The sequence below is a fragment of the Condylura cristata genome, unplaced genomic scaffold (assembly GCF_000260355.1).
Source record: "Condylura cristata isolate star-nosed mole 26May11 unplaced genomic scaffold, ConCri1.0 scaffold00028, whole genome shotgun sequence".
Lineage (NCBI taxonomy): Eukaryota > Metazoa > Chordata > Mammalia > Eulipotyphla > Talpidae > Condylura > Condylura cristata.
In genome coordinates this window covers 1155431-1171064 of record NW_004567129.1, presented here as the reverse complement: position 1 = coordinate 1171064, position 15634 = coordinate 1155431, and the positions used below count along the sequence as shown (strand labels likewise).

Genomic DNA, 15634 nt, shown 5'->3' with positions numbered 1-15634 from the left:
GATTTTTGTGTATAGTGAGAGGTAGTGATCTAGTTTCATTTTTTTGCTTGTAGCTTCCCAGTTTTCCCAGCACCATTTGCTGAACAAGCTTTCTTTGTTCCATTGTATCTTCTTTGCTCCTTTGTCAAACATTAGCTGTTCATAAACCTGTGGGTTTATATCTGAGTTTTCTAGCCAAGTCCACTGGTCTGTATGTCTGTTCTTGTTCCAGTACCTTGCAGTTTTGATAATTATGGCTTTGTACTATAGCTTGAAGTTTGGGATTGTAATGCCTCCATTCTCTTTCTTCCTACTCATGAGAGTTTTGGCTATTCGGAGTCTTTTGTTGTTTCATATGAGTCTTGTCAATTTTTTTTCTATTTCTTTGAAGAATGTCATTGAGACTTTTATTGGGATGGCATTAAATCTGTATATCACTTTTGGTAGGATGGCCATTTTGATGATGTTAATTCTCCCTATCCATGAGCAGGGGATGTCATTCCATTTTATGGTGTCTTCTTGTATTTCTTTTAACAGTGTTTTGTAATTTCCATTGTATAGGTCTTTTACCTCTTTTGTTAGGTTGATTCCCAGGTATTTGATTCTTTTTGTTTTAATTGCATAGGAGATGGGTATTTTTTAATTTCTGTTTCTTCTGATTTGTTGTTTGTATATAAGAAGGCCTCTGATTTTTGTGTGTTGATTTTATATCCTGCTACCTTGCTAAACTGGTTGATGGTTTTGATTAGTTTCTCTGTGGAGTTTTTAGGGTTGTCCATGTAGATTAACATATTATCTGCAAATAAGGACAGTTTTACTTCTTCTTTCCCTATTAAGATTCCTTGTATGTCTTTTTCCTGTCTTATTGCTCTGATCCAGAAGAAAAATTAATGGGAAAACTTTCTCACCTGTAAGTTTTATAGCTCCAACTTTGATTTTACCAGTTCTTGTTGCTACAAGATTTCAGTTCTCAAACAAGAGTGGACGTGGCAGATGTGGGGTAGGGGGAGAGGGGGCCTGAGTGTTATGGAGACACTTGTTCATTAGACTGGTTCATCCTGACCTTACTTGAAACACAGTCTGTTCCACAGTTGTCAGGATGGCTCTGCGGATCAATGTCCCAAATTCTGTTTTTAAAGTGTCTAGAACTTACTCTTGCAGCCTTGATTTATATAACATATTTCATTTTCTGATTTATAAAATAAGTTTGTGAAGTTAGTGCCTAGTGCAAATTAGTTTACGAAGTGCTATCAGGCACTTATATATTCATTAGTGTTCTGAAGAGAAACAGAATGAATAGGAAAGTTACAACCATGTATCACATAACAACAAAAATAATTCTGAGAAGTATCATTAGGTGATTTCCTCATTATGAAAATGACAGCATATTATTACACAAACGAGGCGGTGTAGTCTACTGTACACCTAAGCTAAATATTTAGCCTATGGAGACCACTGTCGTATATGTGGTTGACTAAACATAGCTAAGTGATGCATAACTCTGTGTGTGTGTGTGTGTGTGTGTGTGTGTGTGTGTGTGTGTGTGTGTGTGTACACATACAGAGAGACTCCCCAAGCTGCCATCTGCAACTTGGAGAACCAGGAAAGCTGGTGGTGGAAGTGTGTGAAAGAGGGACATGGTAATATCCAAGGATGGTCTATTATAGAACTGAAATGAAGGAATTTCTAATTAATGAGCAATGGGTTTTATAGTACTTAATTATGAGATGGCATGTTTTCGGTTGCAATGAATTAAACTTTAATTCATTTTTTGAGGAACAATATCCTAAAAATGCAACTGATTTATTTTCTGTGGTATATTTTCAGAACAGAATGTTTTAACGTCATCATTCCTTTATAATTACTTTGACTTGGTAAAATTAAAACGATTACTAAGATCATAGTACAACTTTTAGCAAATCACCTAGGATGAGAAAACAAAACCCTTTCTATTTTGTTCCTACTCATTGATATTCATGGTTGACTCCCAAATTAAATGAGAAAAACAATTAACAGCATTTCATTAACAATAGAAATTATATTAGAAATTAAAATGGGAAAATGTGATCTACATGAAAAACACATTAAGAGGAAGTATGTACTGTTTTATGTTAAATATGTTTCAGACCTAAAAGTGTTTCATAATAACTAAGGTTTTCTCATTAGCTGTTTTTTTCAAAGCAACAAAATGGGTGGAGACTATGCATGGGGACACTAAACACTATAGCATTAGTGGTTTGCTCTGCAAATAGTTATTTTTTATCATTACCTTAAAAATATTGAATGTCTAAGGAAAAGAAGTCCAAATTATACTCATTATCCTTAAAAAGTCTGCCATTTATTTTGAGAAAGAAAACCAAAAGTATTAACATGATAAGCCCTAGTGAGAGATTTCTCAGAAGACTAAATAATTTCTAGAAAATGATTGACTTCACTGTTCACTGGACTTTTCTTCTTTCTGTAAGAATAAAGTCTCTAGAGTGGAATTTCAAGAAAGAAGTAGTATTCCGTATTGTCTACAACCTATCCCGGGGATTTGATGCTCGATATAAGCATGACACTTTGCCAGGTGCTATGATGGCCAAAATGTTACAGTGCAGTTACTACCATCAAGAGCTTTATATTTCAGAACTAGACCTATACCTGTCTTTAAATATCTTATTAATCAAACACTGTCAAATTAGTGGCAATCATAATAGGAGATATAGTTTACAGAAGGAAGAGAAAACTTTGTCGATGGTTTAGCAGAAAACACTCTGGGAAGGAAGTCTTCATTAGAAGGATTGGTATGGTGTGGATCAGAAGAAAGAGCCACAAAGAAATGCAAAGCAGCATCAGAAAAATCAAAATATAGGAAATTTAATTTTATTAAAGAAGCAGCACTAAAAGTAATTTGACAATCAAAAACACCTTGATTGCTACAACATCTTAATATGTTTTCTTAAATACATAGAGGAAAATCTCTAGTATTCTAGACAGATGTTCCTATTGGTCCCATTTAGTAGCTCTGAATTTTTTTCATACTTGGAAGATAGCCTGCAATTTGGTACACTTATTGTCTGTACACAAAATATTTATTTTTATTTTATTGGGGTAACATTGACTTAAAATATTGTGTTTTACAAACTTGAAGTGGATTAAAGACCTAGACATAAGAATGGAAACCATAAAATGCCTGGAAGCAAAGATGGCCCAAATACTACACAACATATACCTCCATAACATCTTTGAAGATACGGCACCCAGTGCAACAATAGTGAAGGAAAGGGTAAACAGATGGGACTACATCAAGTTAAAGAGCTTCTGTACAGCAAAAGAGACACTACAAAAAACAAACAGACAGGCCACTGATGGGGAAAAAATTTTCTCACACAAATCTAGCGATAAAGGATTGATCACAAAGATATACAAAGAATGGATGAAACTCAACAAAAATAAACAACCCCGTCAAAAAATGGGCTAAAAAGACACTTTTCCAAAGAGGAAATGCAGATGGCCAACAAGCATATGAAAAAATGTTCAACATCACTTGTAATAAGGGAGATGCAAATTAAAACCACAATGAGATACCACCTCACCCCAGTGAGAATGGCACATCTTCAAACAACTAGCAACAACAAATGTTGGCGAGGATGTGGAGAAAAAGGAACTCTCCTGCACTGCTGGCAGGAATGCAAACAAGTACAACCACTATGGAAAACTGTTTGGAGGTTCCTCAAACTGCTAAACATGGAGCTTCCATATGACCCAGCAATCCCACTCCTAGTTATCTACCAAAAAGACACAAAAACACTGATTCAAAAAGACACCTGCAGCCCCATGTTTATTGCTGCCTTATTTACAATAGGAAAGACATGGAATCAACCCAAATGCCCAAAAATAGATGACTTGATTAAAAAGATGTGGCACATACACACAATCAAAAAAAAATAAATACATGTATTTTGCAGCAACATGGATGGAGCTGGAAGGGATCATGCTTAGTGAAGTAAGTCAGAAAGAAAACGGAAAATGCCAGATGGTTTCATTCATAGCAGGATAAAGGACCAGGGGAAAAAATAATAATAATAATAATATAATGATGATGATGATGGTGATGGTGATGGTGGTGGTGATGATGATGAACAACTATATACCAGAGACATTTTATGGGGGTGGAGTTGGGAATGGGATAAAAGATGGAGATGATGGAGGAAGTGCACTGTACTATAGTGATGGGACATGGATAAATTGGTGGTGGGAAGCCCATGAGATAGAAAAAAGCACAAAATGATGTAAAAACAAACTATTATATTACTTTTTTTAATGTTAAAAAAAGTGTTGTATTTTGAAAATATAGGATTCCCCTTTCAGGTGATTTTCCCACACCACTGCAACCACCAAACTACCCATAATCCATTATGTACTCTTGCAATGTGCCCCCCCCCCATCCCTTCTGGTAGTTTCATGTATAGTTGGCTGTCTAGAGTTTGTTATTAGTTTGGCTTTATCAGACCCTTTATTTGGTTTCTCTATATTCCCCACCTAAGTAACACCATCCTTTATTTGTCTTTATCCTTCTGACTTATCTTGTTAAGTATAACCCCTCCAACTCTCTTGCTGCAAGTGGCCAAAGTTTATCATTTCTGATAGCTGAGTATTGTGTACACATGCTGCATCCTCATCCACTCATTTGATTTAGGCACTTAAATTGTTTCTATAGCTTTTCTGCAGTGCTGCAATGAGTGCATGTTACCATTCTAATTAGTATCTTTTTAATCCTCAGTAGGTAAATAAAAATGCTAGGAGTGGAATTGCTGATTCATGGGGCAGATCCATTTTTAATCTTTTTATATACTCTCATATTCCATAGGAGCTGCAATAGTCTACATTCCCACCACGAGTATAAAAGGGTTTATTTTGTCCACATCCTCACCAACACTTGTTGTTTCTTTTCTTTCTGATACGGGCCAGGCTCATCTCATTGTGGTTTTGATTTGAATTTCCCCTAGAATAAATGATGACATTTTTCATATGCCTGTTGGCCATCTGATTGTCTTCTTTGGAGTATTCCCTATCTATTTCTTCTCCCAGTTTTTTTTAAATTGGGTTGTTTTCTCTTTATTGAATGGTATGAGTTCCTTATAGATCTTGTATATCAGCCCCTTATCAAGGATATGGTGTACAAATAATTTCTTCCATTCAATACAGTGTCTTTTTGTCTTAGAAGCCCTTTGGTGTGATGTAGTCTCAATTTTTTACATTCTCCTTTGTTTTCATGATGCTAGAGAAAAATCCACAAAGATAGTGCTGACGTCTGTGTCATAGTGTATTTCACCTGTTTTTCTTCTATGTGGCTGGGCTTGCATTGAAGTTTTTAATCTATTTTCAAATGATTTTTTAGTATGGTGTGATTTAGTAGTTTGATTTTATTATTTTTCATGCTGCTATCCAGTTTTTCTGATACCATGCCACATATTGAATAGGCTTTCCTTGCTCCAGGTTAGATTCTTGGCATATTTGTTATAGATTAGCTGAATACATATGGATGTGTTTATTTCTGGGCTCTCAGTTCTGTTTCATTGATCTGTGTGTCTATTTGTAGGCTACATCCCTACAGTTTGGATTATTATAGCTTTGTAGTATAGTTTAAAACCTGGATATGTGATAACCACATACCTCTTTTTTGGGATTGATTTGGCTCTTTGGGATCTTTTGTGTTTCATATGAATTTCAGCAATGTTCTATTTCTTTGAAAAGTGCCATTGAATCTTTGATAAGAATTGCATTGAATTTGCATATTCCTTTGAGGAGGGTCACCATTTTAACAATATTAATTCTTCTAGTATGAGAGCAGAGGATATCTTTCCACTACTTTGTATCTTCTATTTCTTTTAATAAATTGTTATAGCTTTCTTTGAATAGGTTCTTAACCTCCTTTGTTCAGTTGACTTGTATTTTTTGTATGTAACTGTAATTGGGATTGTTTTCTTAATTTCTTCCTCCTCTAACTCATTATTTTCTTGTAGGAAAGCAACTGATTTTAGTGAGTTGACTTTATAACTTGCCACTTTGTTAAACTGTCAACATTGTTTCAACTAGATGAGGCATTAGCATTCTCACCTCATCTGCAAATAATGTTAATTTTACTTTTTCTTTCCCTATTTGGATACCCTTTTAAATTCTTCCCATGACTAATTTGTCTAGCTAGGACTTCCAACACTATGTTGAATATTGGTGAAAGTAGAACTCCTTGTGGTATACTGTATCTCAAAGGAAAAGCTTCCAGTTTTCACCATTGAGAATGTAGTTAGGTGTATGCTTGTCTTATATGACATTTGTTATCTTAACATATATTCCACTTATCCGCATTTTTTGAGGCTTTTCATCATAAGTGAATATTAAATCTGATTAAATTTTTCTCAGCTTCTTTTGATATGATTGATCATATAGGTTTTACCTTTCCTTTTACTGATTTGATGAATTATATTGATTGATTTCAGATATTGAAACATTGTTTCCCCTGTATGAAATCACATGTCATGATATATAATCCTTTTAATGCATTGCTGGATTTGGTTTGCTAAGTATTTGTTGAGGATTTCTGCATACCATATCTCAGAGGAAAAGGGAAGTTAGTCTGTAGTTTTCTTGTTTTATGTTGTTTTTGTTTGGTAAAAACACTGTTGGTCTCATAAAGTGTGTTTGGAAGTATTCCCACTTTTCAGTTTTATCAAGGAGCTCAAAGGTTTTCTATCCTCTTTGAAAGTTTGCTGGAACTTACTTGTGAAGCCACCTGGGTAGAATTTTAGTTATATCTAAACTCTTTGCTTCTGTTTGTTCAACACAGGTTTTCTGTTTCTACCATATTCAGTCTGGATGGCTGTATAATTCTAATTTCTCCATCTCTTTTAGATTACTGAATTTATTAGAATATAAATGTTGATTTTCTCTGCCATATCTGTCTCCCTCCCCAGCCTCAGTGAGGCCAGCTCCAGCCACAGCTCTCTGGAGTCCAAACCTAGACTTCCTCACTTTTATATCTGGTTCTAGGACTCAAACATAGATCAACAGGTGTTAACTAAATCCAGGTATAAGCCAAATTGTCCAATCAGGTGTGAGTTAAATGGGCCAATCAGGTTCAAGCTCACTTCATAAGTTAATTATTTGGATAGAAAAATGGAAAACAGGATGATTATACTAAAAGGTCCAATCACATGTAGAGGTGAAAATAGTCTAATCCAACTTGTAGGGTGGAGATTTAAGGCAGAACAAGAGCCAGCTTGAGTCAGTCTGCAGCTAACCTCCCAGGATAAAACAAGCATTTGTTAGACTACCTTCAAAGAAAGCTTCTGCTCCCAGCCTGCAAGAAAGATCCTGTTCCCAGCCTTCAAAGTGGAAGCATTTATCAGACTATCTTTGAAGAAAAGGGATCCAGCAGATGACCTCTGAAGAAATACATCTAGCATCTCTGTGGGATTCAGCAGACCTCCACGGATTCCTGGACTTCCAGACCCGCGGACCTGCATACTTCCATGGACCAAAGACTCAGCTGCCGCACCTGCCTCCCACCCTGCTGCTGATATGGCTGCCAGGAGCACTAGTGGACTCTGCCCAGCTCCTCAGAGAGCTGCCCACAGCTTTGGCACCAGCTCCTGGTGTTGAGCCCACCGCTGACTGGTCCCGACTCATGCCCAGCCTCCAGACTGCTGCTGTGGGCGCAGTGTCACTCATCTTCCGTGAGTGGCCTTCATTTAGGATTTCTAGATATTGGGGACACTACCTAGGACATTTAGGATATCTAGATATTGGGGGCACTATGAGACAGGCAGCCACTGTGGCCTCAAAAACTCTTTCCTTTTCCCCAATCTCATGTTTGTTAAGTAAACTCTGTTGTCACTGGACTCTGAGCCTGAGTGGTCTTGCAGTTGTTCGTGCAGGTGAGAACCCACTGGCAGTGAACTGTCTCCCATCCTTGGTCACTGTCCCTAATACTGTTCCAGAACACTTTGACCTTGTTTTGTACTGTTTCATAACCACCAAAAGGAATATATTCTGTTTCCTGTAAAAACCAAATGGGAAAGTATTTCCAGAGAAAGACCTGTCAACATTGATGAAAAAGTGTGTTAGGCAGTATAGACTTAAGTAGACAGGAAAGGGGAAGAAAAAGAAATATAGGAAAGCAGAGGTTAGAATTTAGGAGTTAAAAAAACATGCTTACTGATAGTCACATCTCTTATGTTCTCTAGGAAGGTGTCTATGAAAGAAATTATTTTCGTAAAGTAAAAAGTTATGGTATTTTTGTGTTTTAATTCTATTGATAGCGAAGCAATTGCCTCCAGGTCTCTCCAACTTAACTAATGTGACAGCTACCTAGTCTAATGAACATTTATTTTAAAATCACATGCTTCAGTAAAAATAGCCTATCTTACAATTTGGGACTGAAATATCATCCTCTCACCTTTTAGTTTATGAAGTTAACTATTTCCTATGCTCAGAACTAAGCAGTTTTATTCCCCTGTGCTTTTTGTAACTACTAATGATCACAGCTTATACCTTTACTATAGCCCATTGATTTTTCCCTCACAGAAGTACAGACCTTCATCTGGAAAATACAGTATACTAAAGTATAAGCCAGGCTTCCCCAATTAGGTCATTTACACCTTATCATCCAATTTGGAAACCAGAGTTTATTTTTTTAATGCAGAGATTAAATCCTGCCGAAACATAATTGTACATAACAGAAAAACTTACCTTCCTGGTACAATTCTGTACAGGTGTGCTGGCCACTAAATTAGACCTCCACAGGCATGCATTTTGGCTTTATGAGAATTGTGGATTTATGTTGTTTCCCTTTGCATTATTTTTCACATGCAATGAAAATCGTTTATCATTTCTTCATTAAGTGCTTATGTGCATTAAACAATAGAAGAACAGCTATCAAAGTCACACTACTTGATGCCTGAGAAAGCTAAACAGTTACCTTATAAACCATTAATTCTACTGCTAGATATTTCCCAAGAACATCAAGACTTATGTTACATAAAAAGTCGTACATGAATATGGTAGCAGTGTTAGTCATAATACTAGAAGTGTATACAAGTCAAATGTCCATCAGCAAATGAAGGGATAAAATGTCACAAAGAAAAAGATGATAGACACATAAATAATATTGTAAAACATTATTTCAAGTAAACCAGACATACAGTCTGCAATTATGTTTCAGTTTATATAAAATATCCCAAATAGGCAAATCCATAAAGGCAGAAAGGAACTGAGGTTTTCTAGAGAGTGAGGAGAGGAAGAAATGGGAATTGACTGTTAATCACTGCTAAGTCCATGGTCCTTTTTGGGGTGATGAAGTGTCCTGTAGTCAGTGATGACAGTTGTACAACCTTGTAAATTACTAAAAAGCACTGAGTCATAGACTTCAAAGTAATACCCTGTGTTGCATGTAAATTTTATATCAATTTAACAAAAGAATAAAATCTCACCTTTGGCCCTCCCTGGTGGCGCAGCGGGTTAAAGCACAGCACTGAGAATCTAAGGCCGCTTCCGCATGAGTTCGATTCCCGCCTGCCCCGGAGGTGACCACATAGTGTGGCAGACCTCTCCTGACCCACCCACTGCTCCCCTCAGCAGTGTACTTCATCGATCTGCCTGTTCTGCTCCCCACTCTGTCCCTGGTGAATCCTCTCACCCTCCACATCTCTGACCTGTACCCCAGTTCTGTATGCACGAATAAATAAATCTTTAAAAAAAAAAAATCTCACCTTTAACTTTGCATCTGGGAAAGGAGTTTATTGATAAAACTTGAATCAAAGTTCAGGCTTCCTGATTGATTCCAAAAAAAAAAAAAAACTTAGGAAAAACTACCAGGAGAAATTGGTGTTACATTATTTGTTATTATTTTTTTTAATTTTAGATATATACTTTTACATTATTTTTCACTAAGAAAAAGATGTTATATTATTTTTAAGAATAAATATCAAGTTGAAATTCAGCTAAGGAAAACACAGAATATATTGCTAATGATTATGTGAAAATTAAAATACAAACTAATATTTTATAGTATTTTTCAGTTTTCTAATCACTACCATATACATTAAAAGTTAAATACTATTGTAATTAATTGTCTCACCAAAATTATGCATAGGTGGTATTATAATTCCAATTTTGTAGGTGAAGAAATTTGCAGTCATATTCTCTATTTTTCTTTCTTTAAGAATCTATAGGGGCAGGTGGTCTTTTCATTTCTGTATAAAAGGTATACAGTGTATATTCAGTGTATGATTAAGTGAATGGATAGACAAATTAAAGCTTAGAGAGGGAGGGCAGTGGGCTAGCTAAAGAGCAAACAGAGCAGTTGGAATACCACCTCTGTATTCAAATCCTGTTTGCTTTCCTAGTGCCACATCATGCATGCATACCCTGGGTTAAGAGACAATTTGTTCAAGTTCCCTTCTTTAAGCTGGTATCATACTATTGTTCAGAGCCCACTGGAGTTCTACAACAGAAATCATTGATGTATAGCTTACTTTAAGACTTCAAGAAAAACTGAAGTTAAGAACGTACAAGATAAGCTTTGTTATTCACTACCAAAACGTCCATTCAGTGCTACAGACATTTTCCAGGGGCCTGTTATCAGTAGCCACTCTGCTGTGCCCTGAGAATAAGACATAGAAATGGAGGAGCCACTGGGCTGGACGTGCCTGAGCACCTTCTTTCATGGAGTTACTTTCAGACTGGTAGGGGCTCTACCATACACTTCATCACTTCATCCTTGTCAGTTATAGAAGATGAGTTCAAATATAATTCAAAATAGTCAAAAGAAATAACAGTCAAGTATATGTGGGCTATCCATCAACTCCCAAGTACACAGGACTAATCATTGTTTCAAGACCTTCTCTATGCACCCTGGGTGGGCAGTTTTTCCATAAAAACTATAATTCCTTGGGGCCCTCCCTGGTGGCACAGCGGGTTAAAGCACTGCACTACGAAGCTTAAGCCACTTCCGCATGAGTTCAATTCCCGCCTGCCCCAGAGGAGTCCACATGGCGTGGCAGACCTCTCCTGACCCACCCGCTGCTCCCCTCAGCAGTGTACTTTGTTGATCTGCCTGTTCTGCTCCCCACTCTATCTCTGGTGAATCCTCTCACCCTCCGCATCTCTGGCCTGTACCCCAGTTCTATATGAATAAATAAATAAATCTTTAAAAAAAAAACTGTAATCGGGCCCTCCCTGGTGGCACAGCGGGTTAAAGCACTGCACTACGAAGCTTAAGCCACTTCCGCATGAGTTCAATTCCCGCCTGCCCCAGAGGAGTCCACATGGCGTGGCAGACCTCTCCTGACCCACCCGCTGCTCCCCTCAGCAGTGTACTTTGTTGATCTGCCTGTTCTGCTCCCCACTCTATCTCTGGTGAATCCTCTCACCCTCTGCATCTCTGGCCTGTACCCCAGTTCTATATGAATAAATAAATAAATCTTAAAAAAAAAAAAAACTGTAATCCCTCTTTGAAAACCAGGAATTTGACATTTGAGCGAGTCATCTCATAATTCCCCATGTATAGTTCACTTAGAATAATACAGGAAGGATCTTTCTTTCTAGATCCATAGTTTAGAGCACCTAGTTAATACAAATTACTTTATGAAAGTATTAACCATTTCCTCCACATGCATTTTGTCTTTCTATAAAGATAATCTCTTTCTTATTTTGAGCTGATTACTAAGTAGGGTTATTAAAACACAAATATATAATGACATGAAATTAACATGTCTGACTCATGATTTGATGTCACAAGTATTCCTACAGTCAGTGTCTATACAGCATTTTGCTGTACACAGGTCTACAGCAGCTGCTTCATGGCTACAGAATAAGCTACTTATTAGTATAAAGTCAAGGGTTAGTCTAGATGCAGAGTATTGTCATTTTCTAATAATCATAAACTACATTGCTATAACTAGACTAAATTTTCCTCATCAATTTGATGCCACTAACAAAAGATTTAAAAAATCAGCCAGCCTCTTCTCTCAAAATACTTGCAGATTAGCTCAGACTTTAGATGTAGGACAGAAACATAAGGCCCAGTGCTCATTGGGTCAACACCACACCCATAAACTGTGGCCCTAGAGCCTGGACGTTGGCTGGGTGACTGCGTATATAGTGATAGATTCCTAGGTCATATACTAGTACTCCACAAATACAGAGGGAGGCAAACAGTGAAAGAAATGAACAAATGGCTTTGTGGGGGCTTATTTTATGTCATTCAGTGTTCTGTCTACAGAGCAATAAGGCAAATATCATACTTCTTTTTCAGTTGAAAACAAGACCACAGGTGCTAACAAAGGGTGCAGGATTGGAATTAGGTTGCCAAAATTAAAACCCCAGCACTACATTTTAATTTTTGATCAGATTGTTTAATCTCTCAATTTCCCCCATTTTAAAGTGTGTTGGAGACCAGCTCCAACTTTTGAGGTGTCTGGAGGCAACACAGGAAGGACCCTAAGATGGGAAGGTGTCGGCGAGCGGAGATTCCAAAAAGGGGAGAGAGGAGCGGGCGCAAGGAAGACACAGGAGTCAGGGTTGGGTGCAAGTCTTCCTGCCATTCCTTCAGCAGGTCTTTTTATAGACTGTGTAGCAAGTAGTTAATTGTAATAATGCATAGGGTGAGTTAATGAGATATCACCATAAAACATTCTCAAGGACAAGGGGAAAAAGCATTCTTCTTTTAACAATTTATGGTATGCTAGATTATACATTTTTGTGATAGTTATCATGTATAAAGCTGTCTAGTTATCACTCAAAGGAAGAGGGGTCTGGGAAAGGGTGAGCTTGTTAGCAAAAGGTTGTTAGGGATCTTGGGGGAGTAATAAATTGTGTTAGCAGTGTTATCAGTGATTGTCTAAAGAGAGTTTAGTGGCTAATTTTTTTTTTTAAAAGATTTACTTATTCATATGGAACTGGGGTACAAGCCAGATATGTGGAGGGTGAGAGGACTCATCAGAGACAGAGAGGGGAGCAGAACAGGCAGATGGATGAAGTACACTGCTGAGGGGAGCAGCGGGCGGGTCAGAGGTCTGCCTTGCCATGTGGATCTCCTCTGGGGCAGGCAGGAATCGAAGTCATGCAGAAGTGGCTTTAGCTTCTTAGTGCTGTGCTCCAACCTGCTGCACCACCTGGGAGGGCCCACTAGTGGCTAATTTAAGGCTAGCAGAGAGTAGTTAGTGCTTGTTTTAAAAGGAGTAAATTAAGAGAAAGTTGTACAGTTGTGTATCAAACAACACCTGTGTAGTTGAGGTTAAAATTTTCCATGAGTCCTTATGCCCTGGGAACCTTATCTGAGGTTTACTTTTTTATTCAAAGAAACCAAGGAAACTTCCCAGGAGTTTTTATGCCTTGGGGTCTTATCTCTCCTGGGGCTTGCCTTTTGTCTCAGGAGACAGAGGAATTTCTCATCCTGGGGCAGCTTGCCTGAACCAGGCAGCAGCCTTATGTGGCTAAGACAATCCAGTTGTAAACTGATGATTGCTCAGAATATTTTGATATTATGATTATACAAAAAAGGGAGGTCATAACATAAGTTAGCAGTGGAAAGTCTGATTTTTCAGAGCTTTTCCCGATCTACCTGGAATCTATCAGACGATAGACGTTGCATAGCTTGTGTCAAAAGTGAATATTTAATTTTTATACTTTGTCCTCTTTTGAGGTTCTTCACCTCCATTTTCATTAATGTCAGTATACTTTTCTTTTAATTTTATCAAAGCACTAATGGTCTCTAACATTACATAGATTTCAGTGAACAGCATTATAGTTCAATATCTACATGTGACACATTATGATGCTCACCAAAAGTCTAATTGCCAGCACCCAGACAAGCCTGCAGCATCCCATTTCCCAACATGAGCCATGATCTCAATGCAGTTGTGTTTCAAAACTATGAACAGATTTCTCTCCCAAGACAAGCCATGTTTTTCTGTATCGTTACACAAAATACTATTTTAGTGTGTCCTTTTATCTCATTGTTATAGAGGTGTTATTTTTCCTCAAACCAGGGAAGGACCAGATGAATTGCAACATTACTATTAGATGAAATTTCCTTGTGGCCTAGCAAGGAGATAGAATTCAATGTTCTTTTATCTCAGAGTAAAACACGTACAGACACACGCATGCACCAAGAAAGATAAAATTTTAGTGAATTCTTTGCCTCTCTCTGCTTTTATGTCAGCATATATGCATATGAAGCTAAAGCTGTGATAGAGCTCGCATCTAGTACTTTAAATAATGAAGCTGATTTCAACACTTGCCTAAAAACAGATTGTATGGGAGTTATTACAATGGAGTTCATCTCCTGTACTGCCTTATTACATAACTATAGATATTAAATTATAGCAAACCTCTTTTATCTATAGAATAAAAAGTATATCCACTATGACTGGGATTCCTAGAACACACCAAATAGACCAGAAAAAGTAATCAGAGGCATCTAACTTGGACAGGAAGATCAATACAATCTAGTTTCAGAAAGACAAAAGAAAATGAGCAACCTCATAGGAGCCCATCCTCCCATAAGAGGAATCTTCGGTGAAAAAGAGAGAATGAAAAGGGCAAAATCAGTATCTGATTTGGCTGATACTACCAAAATTTGATGAAAAAAATTAATATGCATATGTGAAAAGTTCAGTGAATCCCAGATATAATAAACTCAATGAGACCCACACTGAGACACATAGCCAAATTGTCAAAAAACAAAAAATAGAGACTCTCAAAAGCAGAAAGTGATACATCTCATTACATACAAGAGCATCTAAAGGTAACAGTTAATTTCTCATCAGAAACCATGGAGGCAAGAAGCAATGAGATGATACTAAAAGAAAAAAATGGCTATTAATCCAAAATACTGTACATGGCAAAGGTGTCCCTCAGCATGAAGTTTTTACTCATTACCAGCTAAACAAAAACAGAAATAGAAGTAATTGCTAATATAGTTTCTCATTAGGGTAACAACATATTACAAAACTTTATTGTGGCTATGACTGAACACTTCTGCCTATACATATGATAAAAGCATTGTTTCCAAAGGCTGTCTTTTTTTTTTCTTTTTTTAATATTTAGCTGGACAACTCAGCCAGTCAGCACATTTAGCTCTTCAACTGCCATACAATGTGCTTGGGTTAGGTCGAAGTGCAAATTTTCTTGATCATCTTTACGTTGGTATTCCCCGTCCATCTGGAGAGAAGGTGAGTAAAAAATTATTTTGTTTACAACTAATCTGTGTTTTAATATTTGACATGTAAATAGTTCAAACATTTTTATTCCCTTTAAATAAAATAATTGATCTAAGCTTTCTTAACACAGGGCACATCATAATTTGAAGTACAGTTTCTTGCCACCTCTCCCATAAATCTCACAACTTTTTATATCTTTTGTTTACAACTTCCCCCCTTGAATATTAGCTCCAAGCATCATTTGTATGTAGCACTTTGAACAGTGCCTACTACCATAAATATTTGTTGAATTAATGCATTTATTTGAAGTAGAAATATAATTCTTCCATGAAAAGCTATTTTAAATCTGCCATCAGGACACAGAAAGCTTATTTGGGCTCAATATATGTAAATTTAGCTTAATCCATACCTAGGGTTTCAGTTAAAGAGTAAGTTTTTCCTTTTTTCTT

The 15634-nt window shown here is 37.0% G+C and overlaps 1 protein-coding gene across 1 annotated transcript in view; it reads left to right on the top strand.

Annotated features, from left to right (window-relative positions):
• The window catches only part of ITFG1 (integrin alpha FG-GAP repeat containing 1), a 216559-nt gene that overhangs the window by 192735 nt on the left and 8190 nt on the right, over positions 1 to 15634 (top strand). The window contains exon 15 of the mRNA XM_004690317.2: positions 15073 to 15197. Coding sequence (XP_004690374.1) covers positions 15073 to 15197 — 125 coding nt within the window. The remainder of the gene's footprint in view (positions 1 to 15072; positions 15198 to 15634) is intronic.